The sequence below is a fragment of the Engystomops pustulosus genome, chromosome 4 (genome assembly GCF_040894005.1).
Source record: "Engystomops pustulosus chromosome 4, aEngPut4.maternal, whole genome shotgun sequence".
NCBI lineage: Eukaryota > Metazoa > Chordata > Amphibia > Anura > Leptodactylidae > Engystomops > Engystomops pustulosus.
Genome location: NC_092414.1, coordinates 129,840,083 through 129,866,190, shown reverse-complemented (window position 1 = coordinate 129,866,190; position 26,108 = coordinate 129,840,083). Strand labels below are relative to the sequence as shown.

The window sequence follows — 26,108 nt, the reverse complement described above, 5'->3', positions numbered from 1 at the left end:
ACTGGGAAGCTTTAAAAAATCAAATTGTGAATATGAGGGGGAGTGTGTTTATTTTTGACAAGGTTCAGTGGGAAATGTGTGAATTGTAAGTCCATAAGGAGTGTTAAAATGCAATACATAGAGGGGGAGGTTTATCACAGCTTGTATAAAAACAGGCTTACAAGCGCCAGCCTCTACATACTAACAAAGACCAATAGTGCAGTGCCTCTGTGCCGGGAATGACAGCCTCAGTATACTAACAGAGAACAACAGTTCTCCGCCAGCCTTCATATCCTAACAGACAGCAGTAGTGCAGCGCCAGCTTCATATCCTAACAGAGACTTACAGTACACCTACAGCCTCAGTATACTAACAGAGACTAACAGTGCACCACCAGCCTCTGTATACTAACAGAGACTAACAGTGCACCACCAGCCTCTGTATACTAACAGAGACCGACAGTGCAGCACCAGCCTCTGTATACTAACATAGACCGACAGTGCAGCACCAGCCTCTGTATACTAACATAGACCGACAGTGCAGCACCCCAGCCTCTGTATACTAACATAGACCGACAGTGCAGTGCCTCTGCATGTACAATTTTGCAAAAATCACAGCTTGTATGCCTGTTTAGGTCCATACTACATTACATAGACATACTATATACATTTACTTGTATCACAACTGTTATGTGCATAGAACAACTTACTGTAGACATTTCCAGTGAAAAAAGATATGTGTGCAAATGATTAACATATACAGTGGCTATAAGTCATTTATTAATTACCTGCCTTTAGCTACGACTCTAGAAGCCAGCTTCTGCAATTGTGACAAATAATACAATGTATGCTTGGTTCTTTTCCCCTCCCTTCTGCTTTCTTCCCTTTGTATTTTCTTACAAATTGTGACAGACAACGGGACTCATTTACTAAAGGTCCGCGAAGCGCATTTTCGTTGGGTTTCCAGACGATTTCCGTTTTGCGCCGCATCGTACTGGGGATTGTGTTGCACGCGATCGGATTTTGGCGCATCAGCGCCGGCTTGCACGCAACAGAAATCGGAGGGGCGGGCCGTCAGACAACGCGCAAGATTTAACATGTACAATTGTGTCGCAAGACACGCACTTACAAGTACCGTGAAGAAGAAGGTGAACTCTGGCGGACCTCGGCGCGGAAGCGACGGATGCAGGAACTCGGGCGCAAGATCTTCATGAATCACGCCGGACTTCATCCTTGTTGGACCGTCCGAATCTGGGATCGCGGTTGGACCAGGTAAGTAAATTTGCCCCAATGTATCCAATACACATGCTGTGTGACACGGATATCAGCCTTACAGATTACTTGACCATGTTTGTTAGGCAGAAAGTAGATGCAGTATATCCAATATATGTACTCTCACACTGATCTCTGAAGATCTGAAGGTGTTAGGGTTGGGTGTCAGGTATCAAATTGTCCATTTTAGTCATAGATCATATAATGGCATATGTACAGCACAAAATTTTGAAAATCCAATTGTCACTGGGAGAAAAAACAAAGTCTGGAGTTCAGTTATAAAATATACCAATTGTGATTTACATACAATTTCAACTTAACCCCTTAACGACTTGGCTCTTTTTAGTTTTATCACTTCCATTTTTCATTCACCACCTTCAAAAATCTATAACTTTTTTATTTTTCCACATAAGGAGCTCTGTGATGGCTTATTTTTTACGTAACAAATTGTAATTCACAGTGACTGTATTTAATATTCCATGCCGTATACTGGGAAGCGGGAATAAAATTCCAAATGCAGTGAAAATGGTGAAAAAACGCATTTGCAACGTTTTCTTGTGGGCTTGGATTTTACAGTTTTCTCTGTGCACCACAAATGACATGTCTACTTTATTCTTTGGGACGGTATGATTACGGGGATACCAAATTTTCCCTTGCGCCGTACTAGGGAAATCTACCACTTCAGAAAAGTAAAAAAACACAAAATACTCACCTACGCTCCTCTACATTCCGATCCTGGTGCTGGTCTTCTTTAATGTTGACATGCCAGGATCGCCTAGAAAAAAAAGACTTATAGTAAGCTGCCAGGAATGTGGAGACAAGATGTCCAGAGCTCTGGGCTGCTAATTATGCACGCCCCCGAACCTCCCTCTCCCATGTTGAGAGCTTGGGGGAGGAAGGTGACATCATGAATTTTTTTTAGTTTTCAGAAGTGGTAGATTTCCTTTAACCCCTTAGCGCTCCGCGCCGTAGCTGTACTGCGCAGCTTCCCACTATTGGCGCTCAGCGCAGTACAGCTACTGCGCGAGCGCATACTATTTTAGAATTGTCACCACATCGCAAGACGTGGTGACATCGGGCTGAGATTTGGGTGACAGAGGCAGGAGGAGTTCCTGTCTCCGTCACCCGACCAATCAAATCGGTCCCGCCCGCCGATCGCCGTGATTGGCCAGTCAAACCTGACTGGCCAATTACAGCGATTTTAGGCTAAAAAACGTGCTTTTAGCACTTTCCTCTTCCTCCAGCGGCACCATTTTGGTTTGGTATCGCTGGAGAGAGGAAAGAGCGTTACTGTGTGCACCAAAATACACTTTTACACTATAAATAGTGTTCTGATCCTTATCTGATCCCTATTGTTCCCTACAAATTCCCATCCCTATCTGTTTTTTCCTGTGTCCTGTGTGTTCCCTGTGTGATCGCCTTGTGTGATCCCACGTGTCTTCCGTTTTTCCCTGTCTGTCCCTTCTGAACCCAAACGCACTTTTCAGTGCGCTGTGTTAGCGTTGTTCTGCACTGGACGCACTTTTCAGTGCGCCGTGTGAATAGCGCTGCACAGAATCTTTAGCAATCTTAGCGGTAGTTAGTTTGTCTTAGGGCAAGCTAGGTGCATTTGTAGCGCCTTTTTGCGCGGTGCACATAGGTTTTTTTTCGGTGCCTGGTAATATTTTTTTCCAGAACGCCGTAGGTGTACCCGTACTTAGCTATTTTTTGTGTTTGCCATCTGTGCGGCTGGTCCGTGTGGCTTGGTGTGCATTATCTTTTTTTTTTGTGTGCTATCTGTGCGGCTTGTCCGTGTAGTTTAGTGCGCATTATTTTTTTTGTGTGCTATCTGTGCGGCTTGTCCGTGTAGTTTAGTGCGCATTATTTTTTTTGTGTGCTATCTGTGCGGCTTGTCCGTGTAGTTTAGTGCGCATTATTTTTTGTGTGCCATCTGTGCGGCTGGTCCGTGTGGCTTGGTGTGCATTATCTTTTTTTTTTGTGTGCTATCTGTGCGGCTTGTCCGTGTAGTTTAGTGCACATTATTTTTTGTGTGTGCCATCTGTGCGGCTTGTCCGTGTAGTTTGGTGTGCATTATATTTTTTTTTTTGTGTGCCTGCTAGACGGTTTATCCGTGTAGTTTGGTGCACATTATCTAATTTTTCTTGTTCTCTATTTTTTTTTGTGTGCAATGTCTCAGAAGACGTACACCGTGTTGGAGGCATATAACATGCTTGCCTCTGACACCGAGTCAGCTAGTGGGGATGATGGTCCCTTTTACCTATCATCATCCTCCTGCTCATCTTCCAGTGACCTGGAAGGACCCCCAAGAAGGCGCCGTAGGGTTCCAGGGACTTCTGCAATTGAAGTGCCTGGGACTTCTGCAGGAGAAGTGCCTGGGACTTCTGCAGGAGAAGTGCCTGGGACTTCTGCAGGAGAAGTGCCTGGGACTTCTGCAGGAGAAGCGTCTGGGGCTTCCACTGACCCCACATGGGTAGCCCCAGATAATTATACCCCTCAGGTCCCTGACTTTTTGGGCCATCCTGGCATTAACTTTGACACGACAGGGCTCAGAGCTGTAGACTTTTTTAAGTTTTTTTTTGATGAGGAGCTGCTAAATATTATTATATTTCAGACAAATCTCTACGCTGCACAACATATTGCCCAAAACCCCACGTCCTTTTATGCACAACCCTACAGGTGGACCCCTGTCACTGCAGCAGAGATGCACAAGTATTGGGGCATAATACTCCTTATGGGGATAGTAAAGAAGCCTTCAATCAGGGACTACTGGAGCACAGATATACTGTACCACACCCCCATGTTCCGCATGGCAATGAGCAGGATGCGCTTTGAAGCCATCCATAAGTTTTTGCACTACACTGACAACACACAGTGCCCACCCAGAGGTGACCCCAGTTATGATCGGTTATTTAAGGTCAGGCCCATATTAGATCATTTTAGTGCCAAGTTTGCCCAGGCATATACTCCCGCCAAACATGTGAGCATAGACGAGTCCCTGGTACAATTCAAAGGGAGACTTCAATTCCGCCAGTACCTGCCCAATAAGAGGGCAAGATATGGTGTGAAAATGTATAAGCTGTGCGAAAGTTCATCAGGGTACACATACAAGTTCAGGGTATATGAAGGGAAGGACTCCACTATAGTGCCCCCAGAATGCCCCCCCTTCCTGGGTGTTACAGGGAAGATAGTGTGGGATTTAGTGCACCCACTGCTGGACCAGGGCTACCACCTCTACCTGGACAATTTCTACACCAGCACCACCCTGTTCAAGTGCCTCACTTCCAGAAATACTGCGGCATGCGGCACTGTACGCAGAAATCAGAGAGGTCTCCCTAAGTCGCTGCTTGGGCAAAAACTTAAAAGGCACGAAAGCAGGGCACTATGCAGCGACTCTGTATTGTGTGTTAAGTACAAGGACAAGAGAGAGGTCCTTGTATTAACCACAATACATGAGCACACCACCACCCCTGTCCCAGTACGAGGTGCCAGTACAGAAACCCCCAAGCCAGACTGTATTTTAGATTATAACAAATACATGGGAGGGGTGGACTTGTCTGACCAGGTGCTTCAGCCGTACAATGCCATGCGGAAGTCGAGGGTGTGGTACAAGAAGCTGGCCGTGCACATCATGCAGATGGCATTGTATAATGCTTATGTGCTGCATCGATATGCCGGCCAGAGGGGAACTTTCCTGGAATTTCAAGAGATGGTAATAAAGTACTTTCTTTTTGGAGACCAGGAAGGGGGGGGTGCTAGCACATCTGGAAGTGAGGCCCCATCACGTATTGTACCAGGGCAGCACTTTCCAGGAGTAGTTCCCCAAACAGCCAGCAAGGGAAGGTCACAAAAGAGGTGCAGGGTGTGCTCCAAAAATGGCATTCGGAAGGACACCATTCATCACTGTGAGACATGCCCAGAAAAACCAGGGTTATGTATGAAAGATTGCTTCCGAATTTATCATACATCCCTGGATTTTTAGAGTACCCTGTTGTTACCCTGACGCACAGCTTATACATCATGCCCTGCCATGTGCCCAGCCTGTAGATTACTGTCCCGTATGCTTTACCCGGGAAAACATGCATCATGATTTTTAGGGTGTTTGTCTCCCATGGCAGCAGCTGGGCACAAAATGACATAATAGATATTTTTTACTATGCACTATCCATTTTGCACTTTTTCAGGGGTCCACCTGTGGGGTTAAAATGCTAACTATACCCCTAGATTAATTCATGGAGGGGTGTAGTTTCCAAAATAGGGTCAGTTCTTAGGGGTTTCTACTGTACTGGCCCCTATTGGCATCTACAAATCTTTCATGATGCCAAAAAGAAAAAAAAAAAGTACAATGTCTGTGCTCCAACAAGTTATTCCCTTTTGAGCCCTGCCGTGTCACCATCCTACAGATTATTGCCTCCTATGGGGTATTGCCCTAACCGGGGTAACCCGCAGAATGATTTTTGATGTGTTTTTCCCCAGTGGCATGAGTTGGGCAAAATACTTTTGTCACTTCAATGGCATATTTGATAAATTGCAATACAACTGTTTCTCTGCACTACTCACTTTGTATTACATTTGAGCCAGCACCTTAGGGGTTAAAATACTCATACAAGCCTACATACATTCTTTGAGGGGTGCCCTTTCCAAAATGGATTCACTACTTGGGCTTTCTATTGTACTGGTACCTCGGGGGTACCCCCCATTACCAATCTAGTGAAAACGAAGCTTGAAAACCTAAATTGTGCTTCTTTCTTCCTGACCCCTGCCGTGTGCCCAGCCTGTAAATTATTGGCACATGTGTGGTATTGCCGTACTCAGGACAACCCCCAGAATGATTTTTGGGGTGTTTGTCTAAAGTGGCATGGGTTGGGCACAGTATATGAGGCACAAAAATGACTTTTTTGAGATAAAAACACAATTTTTACTCTGTACCATTTACTTTGCATTCAATTTTGACCAGCGTGTTGGGGGTTAAAATGATCATACACGCCTACATACATTCTTTGAGGGGTGCCCTTTCCAAAATGGGTTCAATACTTGGGAGTTTATATTGTACTGGTACCTCGGGGGTACCCCCCATTACCAATCTAGTGAAAACGAAGCTTGAAAACCTAAATTGTGCTTCTTTCTTCCTGACCCCTGCCGTGTGCCCAGCCTGTAAATTATTGGCACATGTGTGGTATTGCCGTACTCAGGACAACCCGCAGAATGATTTTTGTGGTGTTTGTCTGAAGTGGCATGGGTTGGGCACAGTATATGAGGCACTAAAATGAAATTTTTGAGATAAAAACGCAATTTTTACTCTGCACCATTTACTTTGCATTCAATTTTGACCAGCGTGTCGGGGGTTAAAATGCTCACCACAACCACCGATAAATTCTTTGAGGGGTCTAGTTTCCGTAATGGTATCATTTATTGGGGGTTTCTATTGCACTGGCACCTCACGGGCCCTGCCAACATGACATGGCACTCCAAATCCAAACGTGTGAAAACGGAGCTGGAAAATCAAAATTTCACTCCTTCCGTTCTCATCCCTTCTGTGTGCCCAGCCTGTAAATTATTGGCACATGTGTGGTATTGCCGTACTCGGGACAACCCGCAGAATGATTTTTGGGGTGTTTGTCTCAAGTGGCATGGGTTGGGCACAGTATATGAGGCACTAAAATGACATTTTTGAGATAAAAACGCAATTTTTACTCTGCACCATTTACTTTGCATTCAATTTTGACCAGCGTGTCGGGGGTTAAAATGCTCACCACAACCACCGATAAATTCTTTGAGGGGTCTAGTTTCCGTAATGGTATCATTTATTGGGGGTTTCTATTGCACTGGCACCTCACGGGCCCTGCCAACATGACATGGCACTCCAAATCCAAACGTGTGAAAACGGAGCTGGAAAATCAAAATTTCACTCCTTCCGTTCTCATCCCTTCTGTGTGCCCAGCCTGTAAATTATTGGCACATGTGTGGTATTGCCGTACTCGGGACAACCCGCAGAATGATTTTTGGGGTGTTTGTCTCAAGTGGCATGGGTTGGGCACAGTATATGAGGCACTAAAATGACATTTTTGAGATAAAAACGCAATTTTTACTCTGCACCATTTATTTGCATTCAATTTTGACCAGCGTGTCGGGGGTTAAAATGCTCACCACAACCACCGATAAATTCTTTGAGGGGTCTAGTTTCCGAAATGGTGACATTTTGGGGGGTTTTCTATTGTACTTTTACTTCAGGGGCTCTTCAATTACACTGTGGCACCACAAAATATTTGCAGCCAAATTGGCTTTCCAAATTCCCAGTATCGCTAATTCTGTTCTGGACATCGCTGTGCGGGGAAACAGCAGCTGACATCCACATGTCTGGTATCGCCGTACTCGGAAGAAGCAGGGCAAGAAATTAGGAATATATATTTACCTCAAATTCCTTCCGAATGTATCCATTTTAGGGCTAAATTGGAAAGATTGAAATCCAAAATTGAAATTTCAAAATTTCCACTCCATTTTCATATGCTTCCGGAAAAATAATTAAAGGGTTAACAGACTTCCTAAAATGCTGATTTGAATAGGTTGAGATGTTAGGTTCATAAAATGGTGTTACTTGTGGGGGTATATAGTACATAAGCCTTTATAGAGCACTTCCAAACTGAATTGATCACCAAAAAGTTCGCATTTTTCAAATTTCAAGAAAATCTGAGAAGTTGCTACTAAAACTTCAAACCTTCTCACATCCATAAAAAAAATGGAAACTTAAAACAAATAATGGATATAAAAATTAGACCAATGGCAAAAGGTTTCTATCAAAAAAAATTTGTGGTATCACTTTTTGTCTAAAAAGTATAACATTTGAAACTTTGAAAATAGTCATTTTTTTCAAATTTTTCCTAAATTTTTGAATTTTTACCCCCCAAAAAAGGAACGGATCACCTAAATGACACTACTAACATAAACTACAATGTCTCACGAGAAAAAAATCTCAAAATCACAGAGATATCTTAAAGCGTTGAAAAGTTATTACCACTGGAAGAGACACTGGTCAAATTTCAAAAAAAAGTTGCGAGCCTTAACCTGCAAACAGGCTGCGTCCTTAAGGGGTTAAACACAAACCTAGAGAACCTATCTTGTACTTTTATGTATTTCTACACAGTACATTTTGTACTGATGAGTCATGCACTTCTTGCTAGACCAGTAAAATATAATCATTTTGCAGGAGTCTATTGAGCCCTGTGTATGTATCTGTACATCAAGACAGTGTCCCACTTTTAAACAGTCTTATCTCCTTAACCATGGCACTTAGAAACACATTGCTGCAGTAATATTAGAGAAGAGAATCTCCCATTGTGTTCCTTTGTTCCTACTACTTTTCCGAAGTGGTAGATTTCCTTTAAACACGAACCTAAAGAACCTATCTTGTATGCAACCTGTACTTTTATGTATTTCTACACAGTACATTTTGTACTGATGAGTCATGAGGAGAATCTACCATTGTGTTCCTATGTGAGACAGAACTGGAGATATACACTGTTAAAGTTGCAGTTAAAATCAAGTTTCAATTAAAAATATCATGTTAAAGGGGAGGTTCTCCTCTTTAAGAGGAGTGTGTTTCTAGGTGCCTGGGTTCCGAACATATGACCATTTGAAGTGAGCCACCCTCCAGCCTGACAGCTAAAGGCAGAAAGCACCCTCTATCTCTGAACATAGAAATGGTGGTGGATGGACAATGTACATATTTCTGAAATATTTTGGTATGGGTTATACAATTTAACTGCTTATTAAAAAAAATGTATTGGAAAAAATTATCCCACATATCATGAAGAAAATAAAGTAAAAAATGTTATGATATGTAAAGCAGTTCTGAAGATATTTGGCCACATTTACTTACCCGGTCCAGTCGTGATCCCACGGCACGTTCTCCAACAAGGATTCGGGTCTGCCGGCATTCACTAAGATTGCGCGCTCGATATCCAGCAGGTGTCGCTGCTGCGCCGAGGTCCGCCGGAGTTCACCTTCTTCTTCCCGGTGCATGAGAGTGCTTGATCTTGCGACACAAATCGCTTTTTAAACTCTGTGGTTTTTCTGAATCCGTCGGGTTGTCAAACGGCCACGGCTCCAATTTCTGTCACGTGAAAACGGGCGCCGATGCGCCACAATCCGATCGCATGCGCCAAAATCCCAGGGCAATTCGGTGCAAATTGGAACTATTCGCTTTTCTAAATTCAAAAACTTGATAACTAACATTTACTGAATGTCTGCTGTATGTTAACATGGTTTTTTATGCATCCTCTCATTTCTGTAGGATGTTTCATGTAGGATGGGGCTTCAAACTTTAGCTAAGAAGTCACTTTTAGAGGCCTAAATAATAGTAAAACCCCATAATTTACCACATTGTAGAAACTACAGCTCTCAACGTATATAAAAACTTTTATGAAGTTTGTTCGCCCTTCGAACAAAAATTTCTAAAATCTGACGAAAGTGCGATCCGCGGACCCTTAGTAAATAAGACGGTCCCCAAGTACAAGAAGGCAGAGCAGTGATTTGAAGAGACACAGAGCTGTCAGAATAATGGAGCATGGTTTGCTGGTATCTCTGACTCTTCTCTCTCAAAAGCGAATTTGCATATCAGAAAAATGGCTGTAATTAAGGTCTCGGGCACGCTCGTTCCAGCGACTGTCCGCCTCGGGCACGCTCGTTCCAGCGACTGTCCGCCTCGGGCACGCTCGTTCCAGCGACTGTCCGCCTCGGGCATGCTCGTTCCAGCGACTGTCCGCCTCGGGCATGCTCGTTCCAGCGACTGTCTGTGTCTCTGACACTCTTATTCCAGTGACTGTCTGTGTCTCTGACTGTCACTGATTTATCAGAAGTGTCGGAGAGCAGAACTTCTCCAGTTGACCATTGCCACTTATCAGAGCTCAAGTTTCATTTTTGCACAGCTGTTTATAAAATTTACAACTGATCGCTGGTTGGTTTCCATGGGCAGTTGGAACAGCTTTACCTCAGACACTTCTGATAAATCTGCCCCTATCTCTGTATCTCTATCCATCTTACCTCACACATAAGCGGTCTTATACTCAGTGCCTATAGTAACCAATCAAAGCTCAGAGCTCATATTAATAACCTGTGTCAGAACAGAAACCAATCACGATTCAGCTTCCAACTACTACAGCAGCAGACAATGGCTCCTGTATATGATGGGTAATAAGTGGATTTTGGACAGCGCGGGGTGAAAAACAACTGTGCAAAATTTGCGACGGTGCAGACTCTTTAGCGGACATACATACACATGAGGACCACCCCAGGAAAGGAAGACCAAGAGTAACCTCCGCTGTGGAGGATAAATTAATCTGAGTCACCAGCCTCAGAAATCGCAGGTGAACAGCAGCTCAGATTAGAGACCAGGTCAATGACACACAGAGATCTAGCAGCAGACACATCTCTACAACAACTGTTAAGTGGAGACTGTGTGCAGCCTTCATGGTAAAATAGCTGCTAGGAAACCACTAAAGAACACAATGAATTGGGCTAAAGAACAAAAGGAATTAACATTAGATCAGTGGAAATCTGTGCTTTGGTGTGATGAGTCGAAATTTGAAATCTTTGGTTCCAACCACTGTGTCTTTGGGTAACACAGAAAAGGTGAACAAATGGACTCTACATGCCTGGTTACCACCGTGAAGCATGGAGGGGGGGGGGGGGGTGATGGTGCTTTGCTGGTGACACTGTGGTGGATTTATTCAAAATTAAAGGTATACTGAACCAGCATGGTTACCACAGCACCTTGCAGCGACATGCTATTCCATATGGTTTGCGTTTAGTTGGACCATCATTTATTTTTCAACAGGACAATGACCTCCAGGCCATGTAAGGGCTATTTGACCACTATCTGACCAAGGACAGTGATAAGGTGCTACTCAAGATGACCTGGTCTCTAAAGTGACCACACCTGAACTCGATCGAGATGGTTTGGGATGGGCTGGACTGCAGAGTGAAGGAAAAAGGGCCAACAAGTGCAAAGCATCTCTTGGAACTCCTTCAAGACTGTTGGAAGACCATTTCAGGTGATTACCTCTTGGTAATTAAGGTGATTAAGCTCATCAAGAGAATGCCAAAAGTGTGCAAAGCAGTAATCAAAGCACAAGGTGGCTACTTTGAGTTTCACACTTTTTTGTTAAGTAAATAATTCCATGTGTTAATTCATAGTTTGATGCCTTTAGTGTGAATCTACAATTTTTATAGTCATGCAAATACAGAAAACTCTTTGAATGAGAAGGTGTGTCTGTACTAGTTTTTTTAATGGCGTTAAATTAGTTGATTTTGACTATAAAACCGTAGTATTCACTGAACATAATGTGGTATACTAAAACATAGCTTTAATTGTCAAACTAACATTTCAGACGCAGAGCGTCAAGGGGATAAATTCACTTCTTGGTTCACCACATGTCATTGTAAAAAAAATGGCTACAAAATATTTCACCATTGGAGCAGTATTTCAGAGTTTACTTTATTTGCTCTGGTAAAAAGTCTATGTTGTTACAGACTCTCAGTGTGAATAGTATCAAGTATCAAACATGGATAAGGTGGATTTAAAGGGGCTGTGACCTATCTGCGGATTGGTTCACATAAGGATTCAGGCCAACTAGACTGCATGTATGTGAATCTCAGTCTCACATTTGGGCAGACTGCATTTAGTGAACTTGTACAAGGAAAGAAGATTCCATATCCAGCCACATCCAAGGTAACTCAGCCTTTATTAAGGCATGGTATTTAAAATCCAAGTGCGTTACTGGCCATTGCGTTTCAAACGGTAACCCCGTTCTTAGTCATGGTCATACCATGCCTTAATAAAGCTTGAGTTACCTTGGACACGGCTGGATATGGAATCTTCTTTCCTTGTACAAGTTTGCTGTTGCCCTCATAGAAGGGTGATCCGTGCCTTGTCAAGTTCTCCATAAGGGTTTGAGGTGAGCTGGACTTATCACTATTTACTAGTCTGCATATTGTGGCTAAGTTTCCAAGGGAATAATGCAAAAGGTCATAAATCATCTGACCATAAAATTTGGAAAATTGACGCCCCTACCTACTAGCCACAGTTGAGATTGGCCAGGGGTTTCCCCCGGGTAGGCAATATGTGAGGGACGCACTTGAAGTTCGGGTACGCTCATCTTTACTGGTGACCTATTCAATGACCCTGATTACAAACGACCCTACTCATTTCTGCAAGCTACTTTATCTTATCAGAGTGGTCACGATTCTGCTTAATGTTTAATTTTTATGTCAGTGTGCAACATGGCTGGATTACTGATGGTGTGATCCAGCAATTCTGTATAGCAGCATGCAGCCCCTATGGTCAGAGACATGGTGCCATGCCACCAAAACATACCCTTTATTTAGTCCAATCCTGGGCTGCCACATCAGAGAGCAAAGTTCTAGCTTGTTAGCAGCTGACCTAGTCATGTGAGACTTTGCCAAACCTGGTTTCATTCCCAAAATGTATCAGGCTGTGCTGGCCAGGAATACTTCTGGTCACGTGACACGGCTGTCATAGCATATCACAAGAGGTGACAACTTATCTTTTATTGCCCTGTAAGGAAGGACTCCAGTCTTAGTACTATGCAGCAAGCAGTATGGCACAGAAAAATTCCCTATTAAAAGGCATTATGTTGTGCTCATGTATGTTCAGCCTTAGACTACTAGGTTCCCAAATAAGTTATATATCTTACAAACATACACACGGTGAATTACAGCAAAAGTACTTACGCAAATAATATGGTCACGGTCGATCAAGAAAGGTTTTGAAGACACAAATGACATTTGTATTTTTTGTAGCACTTCAAGAATCTGTATTAACTCTGCAATGTGTTTATAGACTAAGAATCTGTATTAATTTACTGTAGAGTCATAGTAATTGTGTGCAGGACATGACTTCATACAAAGAATAGCAATTGTAGGGTCACTTGCATGCAGTCATTTATAGGCAAGATAGTCTATCAGTCTTTGTGGTATATCTAATTTATAAACCTTCTCCACTGCTCCTTGGCCAAGTGCTTTTCTGAGCCGGAGTCTGCAGAGCTGTGATAAAGTTCTAGGAGTCTCTAAAAATAAGAAATATAATTTAATTTGCAAGTTGATCAAAAATGCTTCAAAGTTTACAAAGCGTGGAATAATGAAGGATTCTATACAAATGTGATTTTAGAAACAGGAATAAGGTAACTTGATAATCAATGCATCTAAGGCTCCATATGCAAAAACGGCCAGTAGCTCATGGCCGCTATTAACAAATGCACAGTAATATGCACAATCACTAATCACTGTGCAGTAAGCACACCGTGTCACTGTGCAGTAAGCACACCGTGTCTCGGTTCACCATGATTGAGCTGTGTGCCAGCTACGCAAATCATAGAGCAGGTCCTATTACTGCACCAATTTTCAGTGTACCACTCACCCCACCCCATCTCCACTAGGCAGAAAAGACCCATTTTAAGTTCACAACCTTGAGTATGTAGCCTCAGAAATGAGTTGGGCTAGTTGTAAGCTTTCTAAAAACATATCTTTGTAGTTTCCTGTCATTTGCTTTTATGCAAATAAATGGTGTTCATGAATATTGGCGCATCCGTTTATCTTTTTAAGCTGCCCAGCACACCCCCTTACACAATGACTGACATCTCCCGTGGAAATAATGTGTAATCAGAAATCACAACCCTTGATAATCTGAGGAGCTCATTAGAACAAAAAGTTGCATAAATGACATATCACAGGGAAAGATGCCTGAAAAAGTTTATAAAGTGCTGTAAACAATGCTGTTTGATGAATAATTCAGGAACTGGCAGACTCCCTTTACATTGTAACCAGGAAATCTATATTCCAGTTATCCTTGTCGGGTTTTTACTTAAAATATTTACAGAAAGTTTTAAATGCCACAACATGTATCAATATCTGACAGCTGTCAGAACTTACTTTCATAATATTCAAAGCATTTTGAAGTGGGACTGTTTGGCCAGGAATAGTCTGAGGGTCTTTTTCCACGATTGTCCCTTGCATATACATTTCCTCCAAACTCAACCAGCATTTCAATGAGGTCTTTGTTCTTCACCTTGGCAGCGTGATGTAGGGCTGTTTCATGAAGTTTTGCTGCATTCACATTGGCTCCTTTAAAAAAATAACCCAACATTTAACGCTTAGGAGTCTAGTTTCTAAATCTCAGAATTAAAAGTTTGCATCTCAAATGTTGTTTACTTTTAAGAAGTTTCCTTTTGTACAGACCTTTTTAAGATAGTAAAATAAGTTTTAAAAAGCTAAACAAAAATAAAGGAAGTTTAACCACGGTATCACACTAGCGTAATACAAGGCAATTTTGGACACAAAATCTGATTCATGTGTTTTATCACTCAAATGATCACTATTATATTCGTGTGGAAGCAGTTTTCATAACATAGATAAATTGGGTGTTTATGGTCTTATTTGGTCTTATTTAGTGTAAAAATACATAAATTTAATCTGCGTTGTTTATCTCAGTTTTATATCTGTACTTTACCGGGAGTTGATAAGGCTCTGTTTAACTGAGGCAAGTGAAAACAGAAGGTACACTTCTTGTACCTCCCAGAACCTGTCTGTTCAAGGGGTGAATATAAAAATAATAACTAATTGACCTTGTGTACCCTTAAGGGGCGAGGAAAGTCACACCTATCATTTATTTTATATCAATAGCAAATAACTAAAAAAATACATGTATATATACCGTAGAAACATTTGTTAGGTATTGTCAGAATTGCACTAAACTGCAAAATAAACTTCAATGCAGTATACAGTATACACTACTTACCTGCACTCAGTAATACTTTAGCACACTCCAAGTGCTCCCTTGCACAAGCTACATGTAAAGGGGTACCAAAATGACAATCATGAGCTTCTAAATTTGCCCCCACACTGATCAAAAGTTTTACACAATCAGGGTTACCTATTACATAAATACACAAATCAAGAAAAAAATAAACTGATAAGAGTAAGGAAATATTGTAATAGATTGCAATTCATACAATACAATTTTATTGATAAACATTAATGGGATTCTGCAAACAGTTTTGATAGTACAAAGCTGCAGGCAGTGTTAGGTAGCAGCCCTGGAGATAAGTGTAAGCATACTTTTGTGTGTGTTGTTAGTAGCAGCAGCACTGTGGGAAATGGATTTCTATTCTAGGACTATAGTTGGTTTTGGTGCACTGCAGGGTGAGAACTGTCAACTGAACTCATGTACAGCCCATCCCCTCTGCTCCGTGTAAGAGCAGTAGCAAGCTTCTGGTTATATATTGCAGCATAGAAGAGGGGCTGTGGGTATTTTGATTGAAAGGATTTAAGAACACAGCAGTGTTCAAATAATTACCTAGTTCAGCTACAATACTGGAATACAAGTTAAATTTTCAAAGTTTTGCTGCAACTACATATATACTGGAGTATAAGCTGACCCGAGTATAAGTCGAGACCCCTAATTTTGCCACCAAAAACTGGGGAAACCTATTGACTCGAGTATAAGCCGAGGGTGGGAAATGTATTGATCACAGATGTATATAGTATATAGCCAGCCTGCCCCGTGTAGTATACAGCCAGACCAGCCTGCCCCGTGTAGTATACAGCCAGACCAGCCTGCCCCGTGTAGTATACAGCCAGACCAGCCTGCCCCGTGTAGTATACAGCCAGACCAGCCTGCCCCGTGTAGTATACAGCCAGACCAGCCTGCCCCGTGTAGTATACAGCCAGACCAGCCTGCCCCGTGTAGTATACAGCCAGACCAGCCTGCCCCGTGTAGTATACAGCCAGACCAGCCTGCCCCGTGTAGTATACAGCCAGACCAGCCTGCCCCGTGTAGTATACAGCCAGACCAGCCTTCCCCGTGTAGCATACAGCCAGACCAGCCTGCCCCGTGTAGCATACAGCCAGACCAGCCTGCCCTGTGCAGCATACAGCCAGACCAGCCTGCCCTGTGTAGCATACAGCGAGTCCAGCAATAAAAAAAATTAATAAACTTATATACTCACCCACCGGCGGCCCCGATGTGTAGCGCTGCTCCCCCGATGTCCGCGTGGCTCCTCTTCTGTCTTCCGGGCCCGTCTTCTGTCTTTGGTAACATCCTGCAGGGCGCGGCCTTGCTCTTCGCGGCCGGCAGGCGCATAGTATGACGCGGACAGAAGAGGACCCGCGCTGACATCGGGGGAGCAGCGCTACGCTGGAGGGTGCCGCTGGAGGGTGAGTATATAAGTTGTTTTTTTAAAGTGCTGGACTGGCTGCACTGATTCGTGTATAAGCCGAGTTGAGGATTTTCAGCACATTTTTTGTGCTGAAAAACTCGGCTTACACACGTGTATATACGGTATATCCACACAGGGATATAGTTGCACAACCTTCCAGGACCACTTCCTGACACTACCACCAGACTCCCCTAATACAGTTTGATCACACAAACTTTTAGCTTATAAAGCAGGAAATGGATACAATATGTGAGCATTGAGCAGTATTCACAGTGATCCCCTTACCACTCATGCATGCTTCATGAAGAGGAGATGCAGTATAAAGAGGAGGATTAACTTTTGCTCCATGGTCCAGGAGCACCTTCATACACTCCAGACTTCCTCCAGCAGAAGCATCACAGAGAGGTGTACTGCCATCAATATTTCTGGCATCCACCTATATTAAAAGGCAAAAGAGATCTATAAAGACAATTAAAACTTAAATAATTTATATATAGAGCACCACCCCACATAATTAATATAATACACTGCCCCCCCTTTTATTATTTACAATATATACATTACCTTCCCGAGTTACAGTGCCCACTTAAATCACATTAAAAAGGGGATTTGATTTAAAATTGCAAACATTCCAGCATAAGAATACAAAAGTTTAAACCTTCTCCACAGATCAGATTCCGGTCAGCATTTCCTCTGTTCCAACACAGGGACTTGTCAGCATTGGTGAAAAGCTGGCTTTAACAGTGACATACTACAGTGAGGTGCAGCAACAATGAGCCTGTGTTAAGACCTTGTCAATAGACTAAGCGCCACACAGCATTTGAAGCGGGCATTAATGAGTGAATTATGGACTGGTCCATTTAAAAAATATTTTTTTAAGGGGAAAGTTGTTTATAAGGGTGTCCCAAGATCAAATGTTAGGGCAAAAAGAAAAAGGGAGACATCTACTGTGCTGCCCATGAGTGAAGAAAATCCAGACTTGTATATTCAAGTTTAATTAATAGGAAGTTCCGGGCTATGCGTTTCAAGGGCGCACCATCCTCTTCATCAGGTCAAAATGGCAGCACTAGAACAGTAACAATAGTTGACGATCAGTATGGGAAGTTGCTCGGAGGATTTAAACATGTCCTTTAAACATGCTTATCAGTGAGGGTCCGACAACTTAGTAATTCCAGCGCAGCCATTGTGCAGTGGAATTCAATCTTCACCAGGTTCATTCAGTATATTCATCCCGTAGGGAATAAAAGGAAGGGTTGGAATTTTACCAACCATGTGGATTGGGGATTAAATCTAATCTTGAGACAAACACTAAAGCAATCCATAAGGTTACAAACCTGTGCTCCAGCAGCAAGAAGAAGCTTCACACACTGAATGTGGCCCTGTAGACAGGCTTCATGCAATGGAGTAATAGAGTCAACTGTAACTAGATTGACACAGACTCCACTTTCGATCAGTTGCCTGAGCTGTCCAGCCTGACCGTGTCTGGATGCATCATGGACTGGTGTTCTATCTACCCAGTGTCCTGGATTAAAACAATAGTAGATATAACAGTAAAAAACTTCAATAGTGTCACCAAATGTTAACACATTAAGCTACTAGTCCACGCAAGTAGGGTATGAAATGTCCTTTCTAGAATTTCATCTTTTATGTGAAATCTTGTCCTTTTACTTCTTCTAAAAAATCTCCTCCAAAATCATGTGAAAATAAGCAAAGAGTCAAATTTACCAGAGATAAGTCAAGTTAGAGGCAAGGGGAGTGTCTTTGGTTCTATAGTACAGAGAAACATGTTCTAGAACCTAGAAACATTTGAAGTCATGTTAAAGTTAAGAATCTCATATTTCAGATTACCATATATACTCAAGTATAAGCCTAGTTTTTCAGCACAAAAAAATGTGGTGAAAACCCAAACTCTGCTTTTACTCGAGTAAAAAAAATATAGGTTTTACCAGGTTTTTGTGGTAAAATTAGGAGCCTCGGCTTATACTCGAGTATATACGGTACATCAAGCTTGTGGTTTTGCGATATACTGATCTGGAGATACCACAAGTTAAAGACATAGCAAAAAATTTAAGATGCAGATAAAAATGCAATGTCTGGCTTCTTATCTTCAATATGACTGCAATATTTTGGTTCTTGCTAAAATAGAACTGAAGATTAGGGGGGTCTAAAGGGACACTCCCCCCTTCAGCCTCTAAACTTGACTCATCTGAGGCAAACTCTTCTCCACTCATTTTTACATAATTTGGAGGAAATTTTTTTGTTATAGAAAGGTTCCCTATAAAGGTCTGAACAAAAAAAAAATCAGTTGCAGTGATTATTCTTGTACTTATCCAAGAACACTCTGATCAATAAGAAAGTACTGAAGAGTACACTATATCCTACAATCCTATCCATCAACACTTAACCCTTTAACGCTGCAGCCCTTTTTCGATTTTGCGTTTTAATTTCTCACTCCCCACCCTCAAAAATCTATATTGGCAAAAATCTAAATTGACAGCTAAGCTGTTTAAGAAGTGGAGAGGGTTCATATTGAAATTTTATAATGCTGCTGAAAGAGAATACCTTATTCGTCCTCTCACTTTAACACGATGGTATCTACTGGAACAGCTGAAAGGGTCCTTAGGGAGATGGGGTATTGGTTAGTACAAAAGGGGAGGGCGATTTTTTCATTTAGTTTTGTTAAATATTGGCTGCAAGCAACATTTAGATAAACTCAGGAATGTGTAATATCTTGCTTTCAAGACAAAGAAATTGTATGACATGTCTTCAATGTTGTCTTATGGGCCTGCGAGCCCGGACTCTGTTGTATTGTAATGTTTTGAAAAATTCCAATAAAAAATATTTTTTAAAAAAATCTATAACTTTTTTTATTTTTCCATGTACAGAGCTGTGTGAGGGCTTATTTTCTGCGTAACAAATTACACTTCAAAATGGTGGTATTTAATATTCCATGCCGTGTACTGGGAAGCGGGAAAAAAATTCCAAATGCAATGAAATTGGTAAAAAAACGCATTTGTGCAGTAATCTTGTGGGCTTGGATTTTTTACGGATTTCACTGTGCACCCCAAATGATAAGTTTACTTTATTCTTTGGGTCGATAAGATTACGGGGATACCAAATTTTATTTATTTTATAATGTTTTCATACATTTAAAAAATTAAAACCTCCTGTAAAAAATTTTTTTAGGGGATTTTGCCATCTTCTGGTGCTAATAACTTTTTTATACTTTGATGTACGCAGCTGTGGGTGGTGAATTTTTTTGCGGATTTTGATGACGTTTACAATGTTATCATTTTTAGGATTGTGCAACCTTTTGATCACTTTTTATAGAATTTTTTTTATGACAAAAAAAGTGCGATTTTCGACTTTGGGCGCGATTTTGGATGTGTGGATTTTACTCCTCATACATTCCAATGTGCTGATACTACATTGTAATGCATAGGTTAAGTCGAAGTAGCCTCGGGTCTTCGGAAGACCCGAGGCTACCATGACGACGGATCGCTGCTCCCCGATGATGTCACATGGAGCGACGATCATCAGAAAGATGGCATCGACCGCGGGTGTTACTGGTAAGCCGTTGCTGCAATATGCAACAAAGACTTACCGGCTATGGAGAGGGCTCAGCCCGTGAGCCCTCTCCATGCACCCGCACCTGGCATGTGACGTAATACTACGTTACATGTCGGTAAGGGGTTAACACTGCCTGGACTATTATCAGAATAATTTCTATGGCATTATAGCTACAATCAGAGCAAAATCAGAATTTCCTAATTTCTTTCATAGCCAAATGGAGTCATCTTTACAAACAGATGATTTGGAAATCAATTTTAGAAACTTGGAACATCTGATGATAAAAGAATTGAATATATTGTGGGATGTGGCATCATTGGAAAATTTTCTAAAAGAACAAATTATTCCAGAAGGTTTACGGTGGCAGTTACCACTGAATACCGATAGTAATGATGCACATTAACACAGGGCTTTGGAGAAGGTATTGAACCAGTGCTCTTTTAATGTCATGAGGTTTATAATTGAAGTTAGAAGAAAAAAATTGGAAACTATTAGTAAAAATATGGAAGAGTACAAGAATAAATTAGAACCTTTTAAGGTACTAGAGGATTATAGAAAACTATCTAGTAAGTGTCAAAAAATGTCAAAAAAGCTGAACAAGAAGTGAGAGCGAGAAAATTTAAAAAGCTAAATAAAATAAAAAGGGATTACGCGGACAATATTGTTTACAGATGGAACAAGAAAAAGAATAGTATAAGCTTAGAGGAAAATATCCTGGTTTAAAACAGGAAGAGGTTCACTATGAAGAACAAAGAGATATTAGTAGAAGATGAAAACGATCAGATGATAACTACAAAGGTCAGGAGGATGGGAGATATAATCACCATAGAGATAGAAGACCTTCGAGGTATCCCAATGATCAATACAGGTTTAGGAATGATAGACAAAAAAAAAACCCATTTATACACGACCAAAGGAACAAACTCACTATTCCCTATATAGAGGAAAGAGATCACTAAATGATCAATATTATGGGAAATATGAACCTGGGGGGTACAATCAACAAGATGAGAGACATGAACCTAGGCATTACAACCACCATAGGACTATTACCCCAAATAAATAACAAAGAAGGGGTGGCTATATTGAATCCAGTTTTATCGATTATCACACCTCAAATAGGTTTGCCCCTTTGTCACAATATGTGGATAGTCCCCATATGAATAAACAAAATTTTCCCCATCAGAAAATTGGCAATGCCCATCTAGAAAACATAAGAATGGGGAAAAGAAAACTAGACAAGGAGGGAGAAGAAGAAAAAAGCAGGGTAGAGATCAAGAGGACAAAAGAAACAGACACAGCAGGTATTTTTAATCTTAGCAAAATGCAGTTGAACCAACATCATATTTCATTACTCAACAAAGGATTAAAATTCGCCCCCGAAACGAAGATGAACATTTTCCAATCTTATATTGACATTAACAAATATGTACGGAATATTAACTTGAAAAAATATTTTTTGAATAAAAAGTCTGTAGATCCAAGTACTAATAATTACACGACTTAACACGACTTTGGACGCTATTTTCCGTTACGGGGTTAAACGCAGTGAAAAACCGTTATTATATTTTCATAGATCGGACATTTTCAGACGCGGCGATACCTATTGTGTTTATAATTTTTACTGTTTATTTATATTTATATCAGTTCTAGGGAAAGGGGGGTGATTTGAATTTTTAGGGTTTTTTATTATAACTTTTTTAATTTTTACTTTTACTATTTTTCAGACTCCCTAGGGTACTCTAACCCTAGGTAGTCTGATTCATCCTATCATATACTGCCATACTACTGTATGGCAGTATATGTGGATTTTACTCCCCATACATTACAATGTGCAATTAGCACATTGTAATGCATGGGTTAAAACGAAGTAGCCTCGGGTATTCGGAACACCCGAGGCTACCATGCCCATGCGCCGCCATCTTTTTGAAGCAATCGAGGTGAAAACACCCACGATCGGTTCTAGCACTGATCGCAGGTGTTACCGGTAAGCCTTTGCTGCAATATGCAGCAAAGACTTACCGGCTATGGAGAGGGCTTGGCCCGCGAGCCCTCTCCATGCACCGGGACCCGGCGCGCGCCGTACTATTACGGTGCGCGTCGGGAAGGGGTTAAACCACAATTGTATAAAACCCGCAGGGACTAAGGCTGCATTCACAATGCCTATAACCGCTTTCTGGGTAGACCATATATTTTATAACGTAAACCAGATCAGAGCTTGTAACAGAAAAGATCTACTATCACATCATTTGATGAGATTCAATCTTTTAGGTGCAAAACAAATGGCTTTAACCCCTTCCTGACATTTGACGTAATAGTACTGCATAAATTGAGCCGACGCCATAAGCCACGTCGCCATGTCGGCTGTATATTATACAATCACGGGTGTTAACCCCTTAACGTCATGGTCATGAGGAGCTTGCCGGGGATTGTTCCGCTGTACCCCCTATGTTGTCGAAATGGTACCACTGAAAAGGACAACTCAACACGTAAAAAATAAGCCCCAAACCAGCTCTGTCAACTAAAAAAGTTATATCTCTGAAAAGATGGTGATACAAAAACAAAGATTTTCTTTATATAAGTTTTTTCCAGTTAAATTGTAAAAATATATTTAAAAACTATATAAATGAGGTATCATATCATAATCGTAGTGATCTATAGAACAAAGATAATATGTTATTTTTAAAAAGTTGTTTTACGTACGTTGAGGGGTGTAGTTTCTATAATGGGGTAATTTATGGGGTTTTACTTTTATTTAGGGCTCTTAAAGTGACTTTAAACCTGAGCAGGTCCCTCAATTGCAGGATTTTGTGTTTTTTATGAAAATGTGAAAAATCGCACCTAATGTTCAAAGCCCCATAATATCCTAAAAAATGAGAGAATGCATAAAAAACCATGTCCACATAAAGAAGACATTCGGTGAATGTTATTTATTAAGTTTTTTTTTTGCTTTTCAAAATTTTTACTAAATATCTGATTTTCTCAGAAATAAATGCAAAACATACCACCGAAATTTTTCAACTAACATGAAGTACAAAGTGTCTCTAGTAAACAATTTCAAAATCACTTGGATATGTTAAAGCGTTCCAAAGTTATAACCATTTATAGTGACACAGGGCAGATTTGAAAAAATGGGCCGTGTCAGGAAGGTGAAAAGTGGCTTCGGTGTTAAGGGGTTAAAAAAGATGTACAGAACCATAATGCAGCAACTGAGCCTTTGGCCCCCATTGTGGCTGCTTCCCCTAAACCCCCCAGTATTATATCCATTTATGTTTAACCCTTTAAAAGCCATTTTCTGCTTTTGTATTTCCGTTTTTTACTCCATAACTTTTTTTTATTTTTCTGTTTTCATTGCCATCTGTAATCTATCTGCAAGATAAATTGTACTTCCTAGTGTCAGTTTCTAATATTCTATACAATGTACTAGGATGCTGGAAATTCCAAAGGTGGTGAAATTTAGGTAAAGACCACATTTGCTGCAAGATATTTTTGTTGCACCTGAACCCGCTTGAAGGGGTTTTACCACAGGATAGGGTCTAACTTGCTGATCAGTGGGTGTCTCCGTGATAAGACCCCCACAGATCACAAGAACGAGGGGTCCCAGGTACCATACTCAAACCCCTTGTCGCTCCTGGTGTTTAATGGAGCAGACTGCAGTGCATGACCGTACTGCTACATTCGTCTCTATGGATCTGACGGACATCGCCAAGTGCAATCTCATAGAGATGAATGGAGCAGAGCGGTTATGCGCTGCAGTCTGCTCCATTAACCCCTTAACGCTCTGCGCCGTAGCTCTACGGCGCAGAGGTATAGGGAGTGTATAAAGAGGGCTCACGGGCTGAGTCCTCTTCATACAAGGGTGGGGGTTTTTGCATATTGCAGAAAACCCCCACCGCTAATAACCGCGGTCGGTGCTTGCACCGATCGCGGCTATTAACCCCTTCATTGTCGCCGACAAAGTAGCCGGCGGCGATCGGTTGCCATGGTAGCCTCGGGTCTTCGTTTGACACGAGGCTACCTGGCTTCTGCAGATTCGTTACAATGAGCCAGTGGCTCATTGTAATGAATGACCTGCAAAAATGCCATATATTGCAATACAGAAGTATTGCAGTATATGGTAGGAGCGATCTGACCATCTAGGGTTAATGTACCCTAGAAGTTCTAAGAAATAGTGGGAAGAAAAAGAAAAAAAAAAAAGTTTAAAAAATAAAAAAAATTTATAAAATATTAAAAATTCAAATCACCCCCTTTCCCTAGAACTCATATAAAACATAATAAACAGTAAAAATCACAAACATATTCGGTATCGCCGCGTCCCAAAATGCCCGATCAAAATATAAAAACGGTTACGGCCGGCGGTGACCTCAGAGGCGTGAAATGGCGCCCAAATGTCCGAAATGCGACTTTTACACCTTTTTACATCACATAAAAAATGAAATAAAAATATCAAAATATCGCACAGACCTCAGAATGGTATCAATGAAAACGTTGGCTCATTTCGCAAAAAAATTACACCTCACACAGCTCTGTGCGATAAAGTATGTAAAAGTTATTAGCGTTAAAAGATTGGATAAAAATGTTTTTCTTTTTTGTACACATTCGTTTAATTTTTGAAAATGTATTAAAACACAATAAAACCTATATAAATTTGGTATCACCGCGATCGCACCGAACCAAAGAATAAAGCTGAGGTGTTATTTTTAGTGCACAGTCAAATTCCTTTTTCAATTTTTCCACATTTGGAATTTTTTATCAGCTTCGCAGTACACGGCATGTTAAAATAAATAACATTACGGGAAAGTAAAATTTGTTACGCACAAAATAAGCCATCACACAGGTCTGTACACGTAAAAATGAAAAAGTTATGGATTTTTGAAGTTGGAGAACGAGAAATGAGCGGAAAAACCCTGTGTTAAACACCAGAAGCGACCAGGGGTCTGAGTGGGGTACCTGGGATCCCTTGGATCATGGGAAAACCCCTTTAATAAGGTTGTCTTTGACCCACAATAACGACAGATAGGAGCCCAAACATCTTGGTTTTCAGGGCAGTCACATTCAATATTAGGAGCTGGGATTGTAGCGCTGTGATCCCCAAGTGACTTGGACACTAGAAGCCGATGTCATTCAGATACGTCTAGTTATGGCTGTGCATAGGACACTGATGAACCAGTGCGGTGTGATCAGCTGCTAGCACTGCGCACACACAACACATAGCGCTCACTAGCATCATGTCTGCCCGCAGTAACAAGCGCCTACCGATGTCTCCGATTACAGGGCCCCTCAGAGCAGCCGGAGCCGTAAATGGAGCCGCTCCGGTTTCCATGACAACGTCGACCAAGAAATGCTTCCTGTATAGCCGGGAGGAGAGCAAAACAACATCGCAAAGGATTTTGGGAATTGTAGTTTTCCGCTGTGACGCGACGCCAGTGCCATGCCCTGGATGCGCTTACAGCACGCACCTGCCATTTACAGGCTCTCTATGTAACTGTTCTCTCTAGGCCGCACAGTAGTGTGTGCAATTCACTCTCCTACTTCCGGGATAGCGTCACCGTGTGCTGCTCTTTGCATCCGGGGACTTTCCTCACAGCCTGGGTCTTGCTGCCAGTGGCTTTGTGAAGGAAATGTATGTTACGTTTGGCGACCATTTTGTTAGTTGAAACTATTATAGTTTGGCAGAAAGGGGGAAAATACACAAAAAGTAACCATTAAGATGGGGCCACACCCGACTTTAGTTGTGAATTTAACTTGGGTTCCTGACACCTGAACCGCTGAGGCTGCGTTCACATCTGTTTTTTATGTTCTGGTTTGGAAGTACATTGCTGTATGCCCTTCAGGACGCTGCCTCTTTGTACGTTACGGCTGAGGACGCATTCACATGATGGGTTGCTTTGCGGTTTTTATGCGTTTTTCACACATTCCAAAGGCTTCAACCTTGATCACATGTTGAAGTAACATTGCATTTGCTAAAACACAATGTTGCTTCAACATGTGATTAAGGCTACATTCACACTGCTGTTGCCCGCAGTACCGTAGCACGGCGGGCAATGGCAGCCCACGGGTA

The 26,108-nt window shown here is 41.6% G+C and overlaps 1 protein-coding gene across 3 annotated transcripts; it reads right to left on the bottom strand.

Moving 5' to 3' along the window:
• Positions 1-13,026: 13,026 nt before the first annotated feature.
• Positions 13,027-25,517, bottom strand: ASB13 (ankyrin repeat and SOCS box containing 13). 3 transcript variants are annotated; one of them, XM_072147461.1, is made up of 6 exons: positions 25,304-25,517; positions 17,812-17,999; positions 16,763-16,913; positions 15,058-15,105; positions 14,193-14,384; positions 13,027-13,330 (listed from the first exon to the last, which is right to left on the bottom strand). In XM_072147461.1, exons 1-6 carry the CDS (start codon positions 25,368-25,370, stop codon positions 13,203-13,205), a joined length of 774 nt encoding a protein of 257 aa, XP_072003562.1. In that variant the 5' UTR covers positions 25,371-25,517; the 3' UTR covers positions 13,027-13,202. The 3 variants fall into 3 exon arrangements, with proteins under 3 accessions (XP_072003562.1, XP_072003560.1, XP_072003563.1); XM_072147459.1 differs by having other exon boundaries at positions 15,058-15,192; positions 25,304-25,503; XM_072147462.1 differs by lacking the exon at positions 15,058-15,105.
• Positions 25,518-26,108: the final 591 nt, after the last annotated feature.